Source organism: Chiloscyllium plagiosum, chromosome 1 (genome assembly GCF_004010195.1).
Source record: "Chiloscyllium plagiosum isolate BGI_BamShark_2017 chromosome 1, ASM401019v2, whole genome shotgun sequence".
NCBI classification, from domain to species: Eukaryota; Metazoa; Chordata; class Chondrichthyes; order Orectolobiformes; family Hemiscylliidae; genus Chiloscyllium; species Chiloscyllium plagiosum.
In genome coordinates this window covers 1,060,393-1,082,238 of record NC_057710.1, presented here as the reverse complement: position 1 = coordinate 1,082,238, position 21,846 = coordinate 1,060,393, and the positions used below count along the sequence as shown (strand labels likewise).

Sequence of the window (21,846 nt, the reverse complement as noted above, 5' to 3'; positions counted from 1 at the left end):
CCTCTGCGTGAAAATGTTGCCCTTTAGGTCTCTTCTATATCTTTCTCCTCTCACCCTAAACCTATGCCCTCTAGTTCTGGACTCCCCCATCTATGCCCGTCATGATTTTATAAACCTCTATCAGGTCACACCTCAGTATCTGACGCTCCAGGGAAAACAGCCCCAGTCTATTCAACCTCGCCCTATAGCCCAAATCCTCCAAACCTGGCAACATCCTTGTAAATCTTTTCTGAACGCTTTCAAGTTTCACAACATCTTTCCAACAGGAAGGAGACCAGAATTGCATGCAATATTCCAACACTGGCCGAACCAATGTCCTGTACAGCTGCAACATGACCTCCCAATTCCTGTACTCAATACTCTGACCAATAAAAGAAAGCATACCAAATACCTTCTTCACTGTCATATCTACCTGCGACTCCACTTTCAAAGAGCTATGAACCTGCACTCCTAGGTCTCTTTGTTCAGCAACACTCCCTAGGACCTTACGATTAAGTGTATGCGTCCTGCTAAGATTTGCTTTCCCAAAATGCAGCACCTCACATTTATCTGAATTAAACTCCATCTGCCACTTCTCAGCCCATTGGCCCATCTGGTCAAGATCCTGGAGTACTCTGAGGTAACCTTCTTTGCTGTCCACTATACCTCCAATTTTGGTGTCATCTGCAAATTTACTAACTATACCTCTTATGCTCACATCCAAATCATTTATGTAAATGACAAAAAGTAGAGGATCCAGCACTGATCCTTGTGGCACTCCACTGATCACAGGCCTCCAGTCTGAAAAACAACCCTCCACCACCACCTTCTGTCTTCTACCTTCAAGCCAGTTCTGTATCCAAATGGCTAGTCCTCCCTGTATTCCGTGAGATCTAACCTTGCTAATCAGTCTCCCATGGGGAATCTTGTTGAACGCCTTACTGAAGTCCATACACCACATTTACTGCTCTCCCCTCATCAATCCTCTTTGTTACTTTTTCAAAAAACTCAATCAAGTTTTTTGTGAGACATGATTTGCCATGCATGAAGTCATGTTGACTATCTGTAATCAGTCTTTGCCTTTCCAAATACATGTACATCCTGTCCCTCAGGATTCCCTCCAACAACCTGTCCACTGACTTCAGGCTCACAGGTCTATAGTTCCCTGGCTTGTCCTTACCACCCTTCTTAAACAGTGGCACCACGTTTGCCCACTTCCAGTCTTCCGGCACCTCACCTTTGACTATCGATGATACAAATATCTCAGCAAGAGGCCCAGCAATCGCTTCTCTAGCTTCCCACAGAGTTCTAGGATACACCTGATCAGGTCCTGGGGATTTATCCACTTTTATGCATTTCAAGACACCAAGTGCTTCCTCCTCTGTAACATGGACACTTTTCAAGATATCACCATCTATTTCTCTACATTCGATATCTTCCATGTCTTTCTCCATAGTAAACACTGATGCATAATATTCATTTTGTATTTCCCCCATCTCCTGCGGATCCTCACAAAGGCTGTCTTGTTCATCATTTTGAACACCTCAATAAGGTTACCTCCTAAATTTCTCTGCTCCAAGGAGAATAAGCCCAATCTCTCTCATCTTTCTTTGTGTCTAAATTCCTTCATTCGTGGTATCATTCTCGTAAATATCCTTTGCACTCTCTCCAGGGCTTTAACATCCTACCTTCAATGAGGTGTACTGAACTGAACACAATACTCTGAATGCTTTTAAGAAGTATTTCAGAACTATGGCTTTTAACCAATAAGTCTTATAATTTATATGGACATTGCTCTGTGCAAGGAGGTCAAAAGCAGCAGAAGCAAGAGAGAGATCGAAAAAGAGCAAGCCCTGCTGAACTTAAGGATCATCTGAGTGAACCATGTGGACAGGCACCAGTCAATATCCTCACAGGGAGCTTCGCTCGTGCTACTCTAGAGGGTTGATACTAGAGTGGCAGGGGGCTGGGAACCAGAGCAACAGTTCAACAAGTGGAGGAATTGAGGGGATGGTAGATGTTGGGACCAGTCAGTCTGAAAGGAAGGACAGGCAGAAACAGGTAACTGAACACAATGGTATGAATGGGCTGAAATGTGTTTATTTCAACATAAGGTAAGGCAGATGAGCTTAGCGCCTCGATCAGTACATGGGACTATGATGTTGAGGCCATTACAGAGAATTGGTTGAGAGAGAGGGACATGACTGGATGCTCAATGTTCCAGGGTTTTGTTCTTTTAGAAGGGATAGAGAGGGAGGTTAAAGAGGTGGGGGAATTGCATCACTAATCAGGGAGAATGTTATAGCTGCAATCAGAGAGGACATACAGGAGGGCTCGTCTACTGAGACAATATGGGGAGAGCTCCAAATGAAAACGGGTGTAACCATTCTGAAGGGATTATACTGTAGGCCTCCAATAGCCACCATGACATTGCGGAAGACTGTGGGCAGATGGAAAGATGCAATAACAATAGCTTTGATATACGGTGTAACTTTAACTTGCCCAATATTGACTGGGACTTGCTCATAGCAAGAGGTTTAAATAGGACCACTCAAGGATAAAGGATGGAACTTGTGCTTGGAGGCAGAGGATGTGGGTGAGATCCTAATTGCGTATGTTGCATTAGTATTCACCCAGGAGAAGGATATGGAGGACCATGAGATTTGTGTGGAGTACGCCAATGTGTTAGGGCAGTTTGTGATCAAGAAAGAAGTGATGTTGGGACTTTTGAAGAGCATTAAGGTGGATAAGTCCTCAGAAACCAATGGTATCTACTCCAGGTTATTGGGAGAGGCAAGAGAGGAGATTACTGGGGCCTTGACCAAGGTCTTTGTATCCTCATTAGTCACTGGAGAGGTCCTAGAGAACTGGTAAGGAGCTAATGTTGTTCGTCTGTTCAAGAGAGAAATAGGGATAATCCAGAAAACTATAGACTGGTGAGTCTCACATTGGTGATTGGGAAGATATTGAAGAGCATTCTTAGGAATAGGATTTACATGCATTTAGAAAAGCATGACCTAATTGGGGCCATACAGCAGGGCTTTGTGCGGGGCAGGTCATGTCTTGATTGAGTTTTCTGAGGAGGTGATGAAGGTGATTGATGAGGGTAGAGCAGTGGATGTTGTTTATATGGATTTTAGTAAGGTTTTCAACAAGGTCCCTCATGATAGGCTCATCCTGAAATGAAGATGCATGGGATCCACGGTGACTTGGCTGCATGGATTCAGAATTGGCTTGCCCCTAAAAGGTGGTGGAAGGGCGCTTTTCAGGCTGCAGAGCCATGACTAGTAATGGGATCGCTGCTGTTAGTGATATATACGTACAAATGATTTGAATGAAAATGTACATGGGTGGGTAAGTAAGTTTGCAGGTGATGCAAAAGATTGGAGGAGTTGTGGATAATGCAGAAGGTTGTCAAAGGATACAGTGGGATATAGATCAGTCGCAGATAAAATAGAGCAGAGTCAGCATGGTTTCATCAAAGGGTAGTCTGCGAGAATTCTTCGAGGGAGTAACAAGCAGGTTAGACCTAGGAGAACCAATGTATGTTATCTACCTGGACTTCAAGAAGGCCTTTAACAAAGCGCTGCAAAAGAGGCTACTGACTAAGATAAGGGCCCATGGTGTCAGAGGCAAGTTGTTAGCATATATCGAAGCCTGACTTTCTGACAGAAAGCAGAGCATGGAATAAAAGGGTCCTTCTCAGGGCGGCAGCTGGTGACAAGTGGTGTTCCACAAGGCTTTGTGTTGAGACCAGAACTTTTCACTTTATACATTAATGATCTAGATGAAGAAACTGTGGGCATTCTGGCTAAGTCTTCAGATAATACAAAGATAGGTAGAGGGTCAGGTAGCATTGAGGAGGTGGGGAGGCTGCAGAAGGATTTGGACAGGTTAGGAGAGTGGGCAAAGAAGTGGTAGTTGGAGTTCAATGTGGGAAAGTGAGGTCATGCAGTTTGGGAGGAAGAATAGAGGCATGAGCTTAAAAATGTGTTGCTGGAAAAGCGCAGCAGGTCAGGCAGCATCCAAAGAGAAGGAGAATCGACGTTTCGGGCATAAGCCCTTCTTCAGGCTTATGCCCGAAACATCGATTCTCCTTCTCCTTGGATGCTGCCTGACCTGCTGCACTTTTCCAGCAACACATTTTTAAGCTCTGATCTCCAGCATCTGCAGTCCTCACTTTCTCCTAGAATAGAGGCATGGACTATTTTCTAAGTTCGGAAAAGATTCAGAAGTCTGAAGTGCAAAGAGATTTGAGAGCTCTAGTCCAGGATTCTCTCAAGGTAAACTTGCAGGTTGAGTCAGGAGTTAGGAAGGCAAATGCAATGATGGCATTTGTTTTGACAGGACTTGAGTATAAAAGCAGGGATGTACTTCTGAGGCTCTATAAGGCTCTGGTCAGGCCACATTTGGAGTATTGTGTGCAGTTTTGGGCCCTATATCTCAGGAAGGATGTACTGGCCCTGGAGCATGTCCAGAGGAGATTCACTAGAAAGGTTCCAGAAGTGAACAGCTTAACATACGAGGAACACTGGAGGATTTTGGGTTAATACACAATGGAATTTTGAAGAATGAGGGGTTATCTACTTGAAACATAGAGATTACTGAACGGCCTGGTCAGAGTGGGTGTTGGGAAGATGTTTCCATTAGTCGAAGAGACTCGGACCCGAGGGCACAGACTGAGAGTAAAGGGAAGAGCTTTGAGAACGGAGATAAGGGGAAACTTCTTCAGTCAGAGAGTGGGGAATTGATGGAATTCACTGCCACAGAAGGCTGTGGAGGCCAAGTCATTGAATATATTTAAGACTGGGATAGGTAGGTTCTTGAGTATCAAGAGGATGAAGGATTATCGTGAGAAAGCAAGAGAATGGGGTTGACAAACTTATCAGCCATGATTGCATGGCACAGCGGACTTGATGGGCTGAATGGCCTAATTTCTGGTCTTAAGCCTTCTAGTCTTATGGCCTTATAGGGCTGAGAAATGGCAGATGGAGTTTAATCCAGGTCAGCGTGAGGTGTTGCAATTTGGGAGATCAAATATTAAGGAAGAGTACACAGTTAATGGCAGGATCCTGAATTGCATTGATGTATAGAGGGATCCTGTGGTTCATAGCTCCCTGAAAGTGGCTACACAAGTAGATAGGGTGGTAAAGCAGGAGTATGGCATGTTTGCCTTTATGGTTTGGGGAATTGAGTACCAGAGTCAGGGTGTGATGCTGCAGTTGTGTGAGACTTTGGTTAGGCCACCCTTAGAGTACTGTGTTCAATTCCAATCTCTGCATTACAGGAAGGATGTGGAGCCTTTGGAGAGGATGCAGAAGAGGTTTACCAGGATGCTGTCTGGATTAGAGGGTATGAGCGATAAGGACAAGTTAGAAAAATTTGGGTTGTTTTCTCTGGTGTGGTGAAAGCTGTGGGGAGACTTGACAGAAGTCTTTAAAATTATGATATGCGCAGATAAAATTGATGATCAGAATTGCAATGTCTAATACTAGGAGGCATGCATTTAAGGTAAGATGGGGAAAGTTCAAAGGAGATCATTGAGCACTGGACTTGTGAGGTTATGTTGCGGCTGTACAGGACATTGGTTAGGCCACTTTTGGAAGATTTGTGCAATTCTAGTTTCCCTCCTGTCAAAAGGACAGTATTACAGTTGCAGAAAGAATGTTTGGGGACTTGTCAACTGAGGTAATATGGGCTGAGGTTAGAAACAGGAAAGGAGAGGTCACCCTGTTGGGAGTTTTCTACAGGCCTCCGAATAAGTCCAGAGATATAGAAGAAAGGATAGCCTCAGTTCCCTCAGCCTTCCTTTGTAAGATCTTCCTTCTATACCAGGCAACATTCTAGTAAATCTCCTTTGAACCCTTTCCAAAGCTTCAACATCCTTCCTATAAAATAATGACCAGAACTGCGCGCAAAACTCCAGGTGCGGCCTTACCAGGACGTAGGTGAGGCTGCACTTGGAGTATTGTCTTCCGTTTGGTCACCTTGTTACAGGAAGGATGCTATTAAACTGGAAAGAGCGCAGAAGAAATTTCCAAGGATGTTGCCAGGACTCAATGATTTGAGTTATAGGAAGAAGTTGGACAAGCTATGGCTTTTTTCTTTAGAGCATAGGAGAATTAGGGGGATTATGTCATATAAGTGTATAAGATCATGAGAGGCATGGACCGGGTGAATGCACTCAGTCTTTTTCCCAGGGTTGGGGTTTCAAGGACGAGAGGGCATCAGTTTAAGGTCAGAGGGGAAAGAATAAAAGGGTACTTGGGGGCAATGTTTTACACAGAGGGTGGGATGCATAGGGAATGAGCTCGAGAATGTGGCACTAGAAAAGCACAGCAGATCAGGTAGCATCAGAGGAGCAGGAAAGTTAACGTTTCCGGCAAAGGTCCTTCATCAGTTCATTCCTGATGAAGGGCTTTTGCCCGAAATGTTTCCTCGCCTGCTCCTCGAATGCTGCCTGACTTGCTGTGCTTTTCTAGCACCACACTCTCGACTCTAACCTCCCGTATCTACAGTCCTCACTTTCGCCATATGGAATGAGTTGCCAGGGGAAGTGGTTGAGAAAGGGACATTAACAACATTTAAAAGGCATTTGTACAAATACATGGATAGGAAAGGTTTAGAAAGTTTATGGGCCAAGTGCAGGGAAATGAGGTTTGCGTGGATGGACCTTTTGGTCAGCGTAGACCAGTTTGGGTCGAAGTGCCTTTGTCCGTGCTGTAGGACTCCATGATGCTATGATCTCCCACATTCATATCTCAACCATTAACGTACACAACAAATAGCAAGGGTCCTCGTCCAAAGCCCTAAGGAACTGACTACGGTCATTTACTATATTTGCTGTTGTTGGCTTATTGATTTCCATGGGGATCCTGACAACTGTTAAACCACTGGAAAAAACATTGGAACAAAATCCTCACACTGTTCAGAGTGGATCAGTCACTGTCCTCTCCTCAGTCTTAGACAGGGGCAATGTGTTACAATCCCCAAGGAGTTGGGAAATCAAAGGCAGAATGATTACTCACAATATTTACTCCTCCAGAATAATCCGATGAACACATCACGCTTAACGGTGCCAAACCTGTAACGCCATACTCAAAACCGTCACCTCTGTAAAAGAGAAATCACTGTTAACATCATTCTACAATTAAAAATGTCTGACAGAACAGTCATCTTTGATAAAGGACACAGGCTCATTGCATTTTTTGTGCGCTCCAGAATTTGCTACTCCCCTAACCAAACTGTTCCAGTACAGTTACACACTGGCATCTACCTGACAGTGTGAAAAATCACCCAGTAAGTCCTGTACATAAAAAGCAGGACAAATCCAACTCCGTCAATTACTACCCTATAAGTATACAAGCTTGATCGAATCATAATGCCTTGCAGCATGAAGAAATTTGTAGAATCGAATCCCGACAATGTGAAAGCAGGCCCTTCAGCCCAACAGGTCCACACTGAACCTCTGAAGAGTAACCCACCAAAACCCTTTCCCCTACCTTATTATCCTATATTTACCCCTGACCAATGTGACTAACCTACACATCCCTGAACACAATGGGCAATTTAGCATGGCCAATGTAACTAACCTGCACATCTTTGGGCTGTGGGAGGGAACTGGACCACCTGGGGTAAACCCACACACACATGGGAAGAATATGCAAACTCTATACAGACAGTCACCCAAGGCTGGTATCGAACCCTGGTGTTGTGAGACAGCAGTGCTAACCACTGAGCCACCCAATTTGTTTGCCCACATGTCTGAGCCAGGCATCAAAATGTTATCTCCTCATGTCCCATTTGCCAGTACTTGGTCAGGCCTGTGGGAATGTGACACACACACACACACTCTCATTCACTCAGTCGTTCACTCAAACATACAAATTTGCATTTGCAGATTTGCATTTGCAGATACATTCTAATTTGTTCAAAAGGCACAATTTGTCGGCAGTCAGTCTATGTGACATTTCATAAATTTCTACTTTGGAAATAGAACCAGTCTGACTCAAATTGGGATACAGACAGACTCTAACCTCACAACCTTTATGCATTGTCCGAACTAAGATATCACCTTGTTTTATGAAACCTGAGGTTATCTTGGGAATGTGACTTGAAATAAGTTCTGGGATTTACATATTAATGAACTGAAACCTGCATCCCCATTCTGAAAGATTGCTATGAGTTGAAGGTGTGAACTGTACCTTTAAGAGAGTGAAAGCTAAAAACTGGCAAGCACCTGTCATGTGACTGACTTGCAGTCACAGTGTGCTGGAAATTTGAAAGATGTAACATTTTGGCTGTGACCTTGATACCTCAGTTGCTTTCACAGCAGCTCAAATTTAACCAATCAATTTAAATTATGCCCCAAGGTATTAAAACTATTTTGGATACTGATGGGGGAGGTGGCTCATCAGGGGAAGGCAACAGTAGCCAGGTTCATGGCACCGTGGCTGGTTTTGCTGTTCAGAAGGATGGGAATAAGAGTGGAAGGGTTATAGTCAAAGGGGATTGAATTGTAAGCGGAGTAGATCGGCTGTTCTATGGTTGAAAACAAGACTCCCGAATGGTATGTTGCCTCCCAGGTGCACGGGTCAGGAATGTCCCAGATCGTCTGCGGGACATTCTGAAGGGGGAGGGTGAACAGCCAGCTGTCGTGGTGCATGTAGGCACCAATGATACAGATAATAAGTGGGATGAGGTCCGACAAGCAGAATTTAGGGCATTAGGAACCAAGTTAAAGATAGGATCTCAAGGGTAGTAATCTCAAGATTGGCACCATTGCCACGTGCTGGTCAGAGTAGAAATGAAAGAATAGACAGGATAAATACGTGGCTTGAGAGATAGTGCAGGAGGGAGGGGTTCAGATTGTTGAGACTCTGGGATCAGTTCTGGGGGAGGTAGGACTTTTAAAAAATTGTACAGCCAACACCTGGGCCGGAGTGGAACCAATGTCCTTGGGGGTGCTTTTGCTAATGCTGTTGGAGAGGGTTTCAACTAATGTGGAAGGTGGAAGGGAATCCAAATGAGGTTAGTGGACAGTAAGGCGGCAGTAACTAAAGCCTGTAAGGAACAGGATAATGGAGTCAGCTAATGACTAAGGGGAAGAGTAGGCAGGAAGCAGATGATGAACACAAAGGGTCAGGTGGTCTGAGGTGCATTTGTTTTAATGCGGCAAATGTAATAGGTAAGGGAGATGAACTTAGGGCTTGGATTAGTCCCTGGGAGTGTGATGTTATTGCTATTACTGAGACTTGGTTGAGGGAAGGGCATTACTGACAATGATGCTTCAGGTGGGATAGAGAGGGAGGTAAAAGGGGTGGAGAAGATTCATTACTGGTCAGAGAGGATATCACAGCTGTGCTGAAGGAGGGCACGATGGAGGAACTGAGCAGTGAGGCAATATGGGCTGAGCTCAGGAATAGGATGGGTGCAGTAACAATGTTGGGGCTGTACTACAGGCCTCCCAACAGCGAGCTAGAGGTACAAATATGTAAACAAATTATGGAAAGTTGTTGGAGCAACAGGGTGGTCTTCATGGGAGATTTTAATTTTCCCAACATTGACTGGGATTCATTTGGTGTTATAGGTCTAGATGGAGCAGAATTTGTAAGGAGCATCCAGGAGGGTTTTCTAGAGCAATATGTGAATCGTCCAACTCAGGAAAGAGCCATACTGTACCTGGTGTTGGGGAATGAGCCCAGCCAGGTCATTAAGGTTTCAGTCGGGGATTATTTTGGGAATAATGATCACAATTCCGTAAGTTTTAGATTACTTATGGACAAAGACACAAGTGTTCCTTGGAAGAGTGCTAAATTGGGGGAAACACCAACTATAGCAAGGTTCAGCATGAGCTGAGGAATGTGGATTGGGAGCAGCTGTTTGAGGGTAATTCCATATTCAGTATGAGGGAGGCTTTTAAAGAGAGGTTGGTTAGAGTTCAGGATAGACATGTCCCTGTGAAAATGAGGGATAGAAATGGCAAGATTAGGGAAGCATGGATGACAGGTGAAATTATGAGACTAGCTAAGAGGAAAAAGAAAGCATACATAAGGTCGAGGCAACTGAAGATGGATGAAGGTTTAGCAGAATATCAGGAATGTAGGACTAATCTGAAACGAAGAATTAAGAGGGCTAAAGAGGATCATGAAATATCTTTAGCAAACAGGGTTAAGGAAAATCCCAAGGCCTTTTATCCATACATAAGGAGCAAGAGGGTAACTAGAGAAAGGGCTGGTCCACTCAAGGACAATGGAGGAAAGTTATGCGTAGAGTCAGACAAAATGGGTGAGATTCTGAACAAGTACTTTGTATCGGTATTCACCGAGGAGAGTGACGGATATTGAGGTTAGGGATAGATGTTTGATTACTCGAGGGCAATTTGGCATAAGGAGGAGGAAGTGTTGTGTACTCTAAAAAGCATTAAGGTGGACAAGTCCCCAGGTCTGGTTGGGATTATCCCAGGTTACTGAGGAACGTGAGAGAGGAAATAGCTGGGGCCTTAACGGATGTCTGTGCAGCATCCTTGAATACAGGCAAGGTCCCAGAGGACTGTAGAATTGCTCGTGTTGTCCCCTTGTTTAAGAAGGGTAGCAGGGATATTCAGGTAATTGCAGATCGGTGAGTCTGATGTCAGTGGTAGGAAAGCTGCTCGAGAAGATCCTCAGACATAGGATGTATTCTTATTTGGGAGAAAATCGGCTTATCAGTGATAGACAATATGGTTTTGTGCAGGGAAGGTCATGTCTTACCAACTTAATAGAATTCTTTGAGGAAGTGACATAATTGATTGATGAGGGAAGGGCTCTAGATGTCATACACATCGACTTCAGTGATGTGTTTGATAAAGTTCCTCATGGTATACTGATGGAGAAAGTAAAGTTGCATGGGGTCCAGGGTGTACTAGCTAGCTGGATAAAGAACTAGCTGGGCAACAGGAGACAGAGAGTAGGAGTGGAAGGGTGTTTCTCAAAATGGAGAATTGTGACCAGTGGTGTTCCACAGGGATGGACATAAATGATTTGGAGGAAGGTATAGGTGGTCTAATTAACAGGTTTGTAGATGTCACTAAGATTGATGGAGGAGCAGATAGTGAAGGGGACTGTTAGAGAATGCAGCAGAATATAGATAGATTAGAAAATTGGGCAGAGAAATGGCAGATGAAGTTCAGTCCGGGCAAATGCGAGGTGACACATTTTGGAAGGTCCAGTTCAAGAGAGAACTATACAGTAATGGAAAAGTTCTGGGGAAACTTGATATACAGAGAGATCTGGGTGTTTAGGTCCATTGTACCCTGAAGGTGGCAATGCAGGTTGACAGAGTGGTATACGGCATGCTTTCCTTCAGCGGACGGGGTATTGAGTACAAGAGTTGACAGGTTATGTTACATATGTATAAGACTTTGGTTCAGCCACATTTGGAAAACTTTGTACAATTCTGGTCGCCACATTACCAAAAAGATGTGGCTGCTTTGGAGAGGGTGCACAGGAGGTTCACCAGGATGTTGCCTGGTATGGAGGGCACTAGCTATGAAGAGAGGTTGAGTAGATTCGAATTATTTTCATTAGAAAGATGGAGACTGGGGGGGAGACCTGATTGAGGTCGACAAAATCATGAGAGGTATAGACAGGGTGGATAGCAAGAAGCTATCCCAGAGTAGGGGACTCAGTTAGTAGGGTCACAAGGTCAAGGTGAAAGGGGTAAAGTTTAGGGGAGATGTGCGTGCAAAGTGTTTTACGCAAAGGGTGGTGGTGCCTGGAATCCGTTGCCAGTAGAAGTGGTAAGGGTGGGCATGATAGTGTCATTTAAGATGTATCTAGACATATACATGAATGGGCTAGGAGGGGCAGCATGTTGGCTCAGTGGTTAGCACTGCTGCCTCACAGTGCCAGCGCCAGGTTAGATTCCAGCCTCTGGCAACTGTCTGTGTGGAGTTTGCACATTCTCCCTGTGTCTGCGTGGGTTTCCTCCAGGTGCTCTGGTTTCCTACCACAGTCCAAAGATGTGCAGATTAGGTGAACTGGCCATGCTAAATTGCCTGTAGTGTTCAGGGGTGTATTATATGAGGGGTAGATATAGGGTAGGGGGGAATTGGGTCTGTTGGACGAGACTTGGGAGGGTCAGTGTGGGCTTGTTGGGCCGAAGGGCCTGTTCCTGTGCTGTAATTTTCTTTGTCCGAGTACAGCCATATGTTGATAATTGGAAGCTGTTTACTTGTGATTAGTATATATTGATTTGTACTTTATAATTGCTAAATGTGGGAATCTAGTCAGTGTTTTGGGTTCATGGTGATCCCATCAAAGTGGTAGGTCGAGGACTTGGGTGTTTTGATTAAATTATTTATTTTTGTGGCAATCCCAAGAGGAATGAAACTCACGTTTAGATGTTCTTTTTTTCCCAAACAGATTGTGAAATTGCACACATTTCATGATTAAACTCCATGAGATATTGTTCAGCACATCATCCTTTGTCTCAGACTTCCTCTTCACTATTTACTGCTTTGCCAATTTTCATAGCATCAGTGACCTTACTGATTACATGTCATATGTTCCTGTCTAGATCATTAGTGAACACAACACCTGCAATGGCTCCAGCCCTGTGATATGCAGCTGGACACAGACTTCCAGCCACTAAAACTAGCTTTGAACATCACTCTTTGCCTCCTACCACTAAGCCAATTTAAGATCCAAATTTCTTAGATCCCATGGGCTCTTACCTTCTTGACCTGTCTGCAACGTAGCCCCTTGTCAAAAATCTTGTCAAAAAAGTTTCATCCACTGAACTAACTTCGACCCCTACACACAGAGTCACCTCCTTGAAAACTGTCAGACATCATCTCCCTGTGACAAAGCAATGCTGACTAAAATCCTTGCCTTTCCAAATCAAGGTTAATTCTGGTCCTCAGAAATTTTTCCAAAAATTTCCCAACCATTGATGTTAGACTCACTGTCTTGTAGTTTACCCCAACATCATTTTGAAAGATGGTACCACATTAATTGTCCTCGAGTCCCTTGGCACCTTTCCAATGATCAGAGAGGAATTGAAAGATAAGTCAGGGAGCCTTCCCTCTCCTCCCTTGATTCCCACTGCACTCTGAGGTACATTTCATCGGAGCCTGAAGATTCGTGCAATTTTAATCCAATTAAAATCACTCATACCTCTCAAAATTTAATTTACTTAATGCATCAAAGACACTCTCCCTAAATGTCATAACCCCAGCATCCTCACCTAAGGTGAAAACAGTTAAAACCTTACCAATGTTTTCCATCTGCATACACAGATTGCGACTGATCGGCCCTTACTCACGATCCATTTGTCCGTACTTTGCTTTAAAAATGCCTTTGGAATTTCATTTATTTTATTTGCCAATATTTTTATATTCTCCTTCTTTGCTATTCTCCTTCTTTGCTATTCTCCTTCAGTCAGTACCCAAGACTTTTTATATGAAGTATATAAATTACATTATCTGTCTAAAATAAGTCACCAGGTTCTAGATTAGAGTGGTGCTGGAAAAGCACAGCAGGTCAGGCAGCATCCGAGGAGCAGGAAAATCAACGTTTCGGGCAAAAGCCCTTCATCCTATTCCTGATGAAGGGCTTTTGCCCGAAACAGCGATTTTCCTGCTCCTCAGATGCTGCCTCAACTGCTGTGCTTTTCCAACACCACTCTAATCTAGAATCTGGTTTCCAGCATCTGCAGCCCTTGTTTTTACCTAAAATAAGTCACCACTCAACCTTCTTCTCTCTAATGTCTCAGTCTTTCCTCATAAGGCCTTTCCTCATAAGGCCTTCACTCCATACCAGGCACCATCCTGGTAAATAGAGTCATAGAGATGTGCAGCATGGAAACAGACCCTTCGGTCCAACCTGTCCATGCCGATCAGATATCCCAACCCAATCTAGTCCCACCTGCCAGCATCTGGCCCAAATCCCTCCAAACCTTTCCTATTCATATACCCATCCAAATGCCTTTTAAATGTTGCAATTTAAACATTTTAAATGTTGCAATTTAAACACCACTTCCTCTGGTAGCTCATTCCATACAGGTACCACCCTCTGTGTGAAAACGTTGCCCCTTAGGTCTCTTTTATATCTTTCCCCTCTACCCTAAACCTATGCCCTCTAGTTCTGGACTCCCCAATCCCAGGGAAAAGACTTTGCCTATTTATCCTATCAATGCCCCTCATAATTTTGTAAACCTCTATAAGGTCACCCCTCAGCCTCCGATGCTCCAGGGAAAACAGCCCCAGCCTGTTCAGGCCTCTCCCTATAGCTCAAATCCTCCAACCCTGGCAACATCCTGTAAATCTTTTCTGAACCCTTTCAAGGTTCACAACATCTTTCCAATAGGAAGGAGACTGGAATTGCATGAAATATTCCAACAGTGGCCTAACCAATGTCCTGTACAGCTGCAACATGACCTCCCAACTCCTGTACTCTATACTCTGACCGATAAAGGAAAGCATACCAAATACCTTCTTCACTGTCGTATCTACCTGCAATTCCACTTTCAAGGAGCTATGAACCTGCACTCCAAGGTCTCTTTGTTCAGCAACACTCCCTCAGACCTTACCATTAAGTGTATCAATCCTGCTAAGATTTGCTTTCCCAAAATGCAGCACCTCACATTTATGCCTCCTCTCAGCCCATTGGCCCATCTGGTCAAGATCCTGCTGTAATCTGAGGTAACCTTCTTCACTGTCCACTACACCTCCAATTTTGGTGTCAGCTGCAAACTTATTAACTGTACCTCTTATGCTCGCATCCAAATCATTTATGTAAATGACAAAATGTAGAGGACCCAGCACCGATCCTGTGGCACTCCACTGGTCACAGGCCTCCAGTCTGAAAAACAACCCTCCACCACCACCCTCTGCCTTCTACCTTTGAGCCAGTTCTGTATCCGAATGGCTAGTTCTCCCTGTCTTCCATGAGATCTAACCTTGCTAACCAGTCTCCCATGGGGAACCTTGTTGAATGCCTTACTGAAGTCCATATAGATCACATCTACTGCTCTGCCCTCCTCAATCCTCTTTGCTACTTCTTCAAAAAAACTCAATCAAGTTTGTGAGACATGATTTCCCACGAACAAAGACATGTTGACTATCCCTAATCAGTCCTTGCCTTTTCAAATACATGTACATCCTGTCCCTCAGGATTCCTTCCAACAACTTGCCCACCACCAATGTCAGGCTCACTGATCTACAGTTCCCTGGCTTGTTCTTACCGCCCTTCTTAAACAATGGGACCACGTTAGCCAACGTCCAGTCTTCTGGCACCACACCTGTGACTATTGAAGACACAAATATCTCAGTAAGAGGCCCAGCAATCACTTCCCTAGTGTCCCACAGAGTTTCCTTTTGCACCTGATCAAGTCCTGGGGATTTATCCACTTTTATGCATTTCAAGACATCCTGCACTTCCTCCTCTGTAATATGGATGCTTTTCAAGATGTCACCCATCTATTTCCGTACAGTCTATATCTTCCATATCCTTTTCCACAGTAAATACTGATGCAAAATACTCATATAGTATTTCTTCCATCTCCCCCACATCGCTATTTATTTCCCTATATTCTATATCTTCCACATTCTTGGTAGTGTAGATGAGCAGAGAGATCTTAGTGTCCAAGTACATAGATCCGTGAAAGTTGCCACCCAGGTTGATAGGGTTGTTAAGACCTGCAAATTTACCAACCTATCCTTCTATGACCTCATCCAGGCAGTAGCCCCAAAACAGATCCTTGCGTTACACCACCAGTAACTGAACTCCAGGACATTTCCCATCAACCACCACCATCTGCCTTCTTACAGGTAGCAAATTTCTGATCCAAACTGCTATATCATCCTCAACTCCATTCTTCCGTATTTTGTGCAATAGCCTATCATGGGGAACATATCAAACGCTTTACTGAAATCCATACACACCATATCAACCACTTTACCCTCATCCACCTGTTTGGTCATCTTCTCAAAGAACTCAATAAGGTTTGTGAGGCATGACCTGCACTTCACAAAACCGTGTTGACTATCCCTGAACAAATTATTCCTTTCTAATTATTATAAATCCTATCTCTTATAACCTTTTCCAACACTTTACCAACAACTGAAGCAAGGCTCACTGGTCACTGGACCAGGGATGTCTCTAACTCCCCTTCTTGAACAAGGGAACAACATTTGCTACCCTCCAGTCTTCTGGCATTATTCCTTTTGACAATGACAACCTAAAGATCAAAGCCAAGGGGTCTGCATCCTGCTCCTGGCTTCCCCGAGAAACCCAGGACAAATCCCACCCGGCTCAGGGGACTTATCTATTTTCATACTTTCTAGAATTGCTAACACCTCCTCTTTGTGAACTATGATTCCATCTAGATCAGAGTGGTGCTGGAAAAGCACAGCAGATCAGGCAGTATCCAAGGAGCAGGAAAATCGATGTTTTGGGCAAAAGCCCGACAATCCCATCTAGTCTAGTAGCCTGTTTCTCAGTATTCTCCTTGACAACATTGTCTTTTTCCACTGTGAATACTGATGAAAAATATTCATTTAGTGCTTCCCTTTTTTCCTCTGATCCCACGCACAACTTCCCACTCCTGTCCTTGAGTGGCCTTAATCTTACTCTAGCCATTCTTTTATCCCTTACATACCTACAGAAAGCTTTAGGGCTTTCCCTGATCCTATCCACCAACAACTTCTCATGTACCCTCTTGCTTGTCTTAGCTCTCTTTTTAGGTCTTTCCTGGCAACCTTGTAACTCTCAATCACCCTAACTGAGCCTTTACATCTCATCCTAACTTAGCCTTCTTCTTCCTTTTGACGAGCGATTCAACTTCCTTAGTAAACCACGGCTCCCGCGCTCGACAATTTCCTCCCTGTCTGATAGGTACATATTGATCAAGGACACACAGTAGCTGTTCCTTGAATAAGCTCCACATTCCTATTGTGCCCATCCCCTGAAGTTTCCTTCCCTATCCTATGCATCCTAAATCTTGCTAATCACATTATAATTGCCTTTCCCCCAGCTATAACTCTTGCCCTATGGTGTATACTTATCCCTTTCCATTGCTGAAGTAAAGGTAACTGAATTGTGGTCACTATCACCAAAGTGCTCACCTACTTGGAAAATCTAACACATGGCCGGCTTATTACCCAGTAACAAATACAATGTGGCCTCACCTCTTGTTGGCCTATCTACATACTGAGTCAGGAAACCCTCCTGCACACATTGGACAAAAATTGACCCGTCTAAAGTACTCACATGGAGAAATGGGTGTGAGGGACACACATGGGGAGATGGGTGTGAGGTACATACACGAGGAGATGGGCGTTGTCATTCTGGAGTCGCGGGAGAAGTGTGTTCGTCCTCCACTTCAAGAACCTGGCCATAGTTGATGTAGCTTTCTTGTCAATTGAAATTTGGTTTGTGGTCCACACCTCCACTCCAATCAGAGCAATGCGAAAGTTGAATTGTCTGTAATACTGGAAAAAGAGAAGTGTCAGTCACTCAAGGGACTGAATTGATCTGAAACTAATGGCTTATGGTAGAAGTGTTAATTCAGTCCCTTGAAGTGTATGTATAAACCAAACCATAGTGTGAAAGAATGGTTACAATAGTGAAGAGACCATTCAGCCCACACATCTATACTGAATGTTTGCATTAGCAATGTTGTTAGTCTCACTATCCTGCCTATCACCTACATTTCTGCAAATCTTTCCTCTTTACATAATGATCCCATTGCACATTGAAAGCCACATTTGACTCTGCCTAGAGTCACAATCCAAGAACAAATTAATTATTCTTTAATATGGAGAGTGACATTGTTGATTCTGAGATTAGGATCCTGAATCTAAATAAGGGAAACTGCAAGGGTATATGCCATGAAGTGGCTATATTAAATTGGGGAACATTACTTAAAGAGCTGATAGTGGACAGGAAATGAGAAACAATAAAAGCGTGCATGGAGGATCTGCAACAAATGTTCATTCCCATCTGAGTCAAAAATCAAATGGGAAAGATGGCCTGACCATAGTTAACAAGGGAAATTAGGGACTATATAATCCAAGGAAAGGGAAACAAATTGGTCAGAATGGAGAAAGCAGACTTTAGGATTGGGAGCAGCTTACATTTCAGCAAAAAAGGACCAAAGGGTTGACTCAAAAAGGGAAATAAAGTACAAGCATCAGCTTGTGAGGAACATATAAACTGATTGTAAAATATTTTAAGGGAATGTGAAGGATTAGTGAAGATAAATGTAGGCCCATTTTAATCACAAACAGGAGACATTGTAATGTGAAACAAAGAGTTGGCAGACTACTTAAATAAAGGACAATACAAACAATATCCCCAAAATACTGGAGAGCACATGGTCAAGTGAAAGTGAAGATTATCAATATGAGTAGGGAAATGGTAATGGGGAAATTGATGGGATTAAAGGCTTGGGTCCAATAATGTACATTTCAGGATCTTAAGGAAGTTGTCCTCGAAATAATGGATGTGTCAGTGGTCATCTTCTAAACTTCTTTAGATTCTGGAACACTTCCTACAGAGTGCAAGCACTATTTTTCAAAGTGATGCTTCTTCATCAGGACTAGTGCTGGATGATAACCTGTTAGACTATAACCTGGTGTTGTGTGATTTTTAACTTTGTCCACTCCAGTCCAATACCTCCAAATACAGATTGGAAGGTAGCTAATGTAACCTCACTATTTCAAAAGGGAGGCAGAGAGAAATCTGGGAATCATAAACTGGCTAGCCTGACATCAGGATTGGGGAGATAGCGAGAGTCCATTCTGAACGGTTTAATAGAGAGCCTTGAAAAACCGATTGGATCAAATCAGTTTGGATTGACAAAAGGAAAACTCTGCTCGAATCTCTCGAGGACATAGCTAGTAGAGTGATAAAGGAGAACCAAGGAATGTGGTTTAATTGGACTTTCAGAAGGCTTTTGACAAGGTGCCACAAAGAGATTAGTATGTAAGTGTTCCTGGAGTTGGGAGTAGTGTACTGACATAAATGAAGAACAGGCAGGACAGGAAACAAAAAGTAGGAACAAACAGGTCTATTTCCAAGTTGCAGGTAGTGACTAGTGAGGTACCACAGGGATCAATACTAAGACCCCAGCTATTCACAAAATATATTAATGATTTAGATGAGGGAACAAAATGTGATATCTCCAAGTTTACAGATGACATAGCGCTAGGAGGGAGGGTGAGCTGTGAGGAGAATACCGAGATGTTGTAGTGTGATTTGGACAGGTTGAGTATGTGGACAAACATAGCAAATACAGTAAAATGTGGATAGATGTGAGGTTATCCACAGTGGCAGTGAAAACAGGAAAGTAGATTATTATCTAAATGGTGATAGATTGGGAAAGGGGGAGGTGCAGTGAGGCCAGGGTGTCTTCGCGCACTAGTTATTGAAAGTAAGTATGTAGGTGAAGTAGGCAATGAAGGAAGTAAATGGGATGCTGACCTTAACAGTGAGACAATTTGAGTACAGGAGCTGGGATGTCTTGCTGTAATTGCACAGGGCATTGGTGAGACCACACCTGGAGTATTGTGTACAGTTTTGGTCTCCTTATCTGAAGAAGGATTTTCTGGCTATAGTGGAATGCAGTGAAGATTGCCAGACTGATTTCTGGGATGATAGAGAATATAGAATATAGAACATAGAACATGACAGCGACAGGCCTTTGGCCTTCAATGTTGTGCCGACCTATGGAACCAATCTGAAGCTTATCTGTCCGACAGTATTCTATTTTCATCCATATGTCTATCCAATGACCATTTAAATGCCCTTAAAGCTGGTGAGTCTACTGCTAGTGTAGGCAGGGCATTCCATGCATCTATTACTTTCTGAGTAAAGAAACTACCTCTGACATCTGTCCTACATCTATCACCACTCGACTTAAAGCTGTGTTCCCTCGTATTAGCCATCACCATCTGAGGAAAAAGGTTCTCACTGTTAATCGTCTGATTATCTCATATGTCTCAATTAAGTCACCTCTCAATCTTCTTCTCGCTAATGAAAACAGCCTCAAGTCCCTCATAAGACCTTCCCTCCATACCAGGCAACATCCTAGTAAATTCCCTCTGAATCCTTTCCAAAGCTTCCACATCCTTCCTATAATGCGGTGACCAGAACTGTACACAATACTCCAAGTGCGGCCGCACCAGAGTTTTGTACAGCTGTAGCACGACCTCATGGCTCTGAAACTCAATCCCTCTACTAATAAAAGCTAACACACCGCATGCCTTCTTAACAACCTGGTCAACCTGGTTGGCAACTTTCAGGGATCTATGTATACGGACACCGAGATCTCTCTGCTCATCTACACTACCAAGAATCTTACCATGAGTGAGTTTTGAGAAGATTTGTAGCTCATGTTGAGGCTCTGGGTGTAGGTTTGCTTGCTGAACTGGAAGGTTCGTTTTCAGGCATTTCGATACCATGCTAGGTAAGCTTCTGGCCCACAGTCTATTTGTGGTTTTAGGTTTCTTTGGGTTGGTGATGTCATTTCCTGTGGTGACACTATTTCCTGTGGTGATGTTATTTACTGTTGTTTCTCTCAGGGGGTGGTAAATGGGATCTAAGTCAATGTGTTTGCTGATCGAGTTCTGGTTGAAATGCCATGCTTCTAGGAATTCTTGTATGTGTCTCTATTTAGCTTGTCCTAAGACAGATGTGCTGTCCCAGTTAAGTAGTGTCCTTCTTCATCTGCATGTAAGGATACTAGTAAGAGTGGGTCATGTCTTTGTGGCTCTTTAATGCTCCATTTACCACCCCCTGAGAAAAAGAACCGGAAATGACATTGTCACGGGGAATGACATCATCACAGGGAATGACATCACCAACACAAGGAAACCTAAACACATAAATAGAAAGCGGGCCATACCACCAGTGCTTCATCTGGAGGCTCACTGATGATGTTATCTAGTATGGTGATGGAACGTCTGAAAATGAACCTTCCAGCTCAGTGAGAAAACCAACATTCAGAACCTTACCATGAGCCCAGTACTCTGCATTTCTGTTGTTCCTTTCAAACTGAATCATCTCACATTTTTCCACATTAAATTCCAGTTGGCACTGCTCAGCCCAGCTCTGCAGCTTATCTATCTCCCTCTGTAACCCACAACATTGGGTTACTATCCACAACTCTACTGACCTTAGTCTCATCTGCAAATTTATTAACCCATCATTCCATGTCAAATATAAAAATGACAAACAGCAGAGGACCCAAAACAGATCCTTGCGGTACACCAGTAGCAACTGAACTCAAGGATGGACATTTCCCATCAACCATCATTCTCTGTCTTCTTACAGCGAGCAAATTTCTGATCCAAACCACAAAATCCCCCTCAATCCCATGCCTTTGTATTTTGTGCAATAGCCTTACTTAAATCCATATACACCACATTAACTGCTTTAACCTCATCAGCCTGTTGGTCACCATCTCAAAGAACGCAATACGATTTGTAAGGCACAACCTACCCTTCATAAAACAGTGTTCACTGTCGCTAAAACGCTTATTTCTTTTTAGACAGTAATAAATCCTATCTAGTCTAGTAGGAGAAAGTGAGCACTGAGATGCTGGAGATCAGAGCTGAAAATATGTTGCTGGAAAAGCGCAGCAGGTCAGGCAGCATCCAAGGAGCAGGAGAATCGACGTTTTGGGCATGAGCCCTTCTTCAGGAATGAGGAAAATGTGCCAAGCAGACTAAGATAAAAGGTAGGGAGGAGGGACTTGGGGGAGGGGCATTGGAAATGCGATAGGTGGAAGGAGGTTAAGGTGAGGGTGATAAGGTGAGGGTGATAGGCTGGAGTGGGGGTGGGGGCGGAGAGGTCAGGAAGAAGATTGCAGGTTAGGAAGGTG

The 21,846-nt window shown here is 43.7% G+C and overlaps 1 protein-coding gene across 1 annotated transcript in view; it reads right to left on the bottom strand.

Moving 5' to 3' along the window:
* The window catches only part of LOC122546170 (disintegrin and metalloproteinase domain-containing protein 12-like), a 48,464-nt gene that overhangs the window by 20,254 nt on the left and 6,364 nt on the right, over positions 1-21,846 (bottom strand). The window contains exons 3-4 of the mRNA XM_043687062.1: positions 17,286-17,452; positions 7,008-7,092 (exon numbers count right to left, since the gene is read on the bottom strand). Of these exons, the coding sequence (XP_043542997.1) occupies positions 7,008-7,092; positions 17,286-17,452 (252 nt within the window). The remainder of the gene's footprint in view (positions 1-7,007; positions 7,093-17,285; positions 17,453-21,846) is intronic.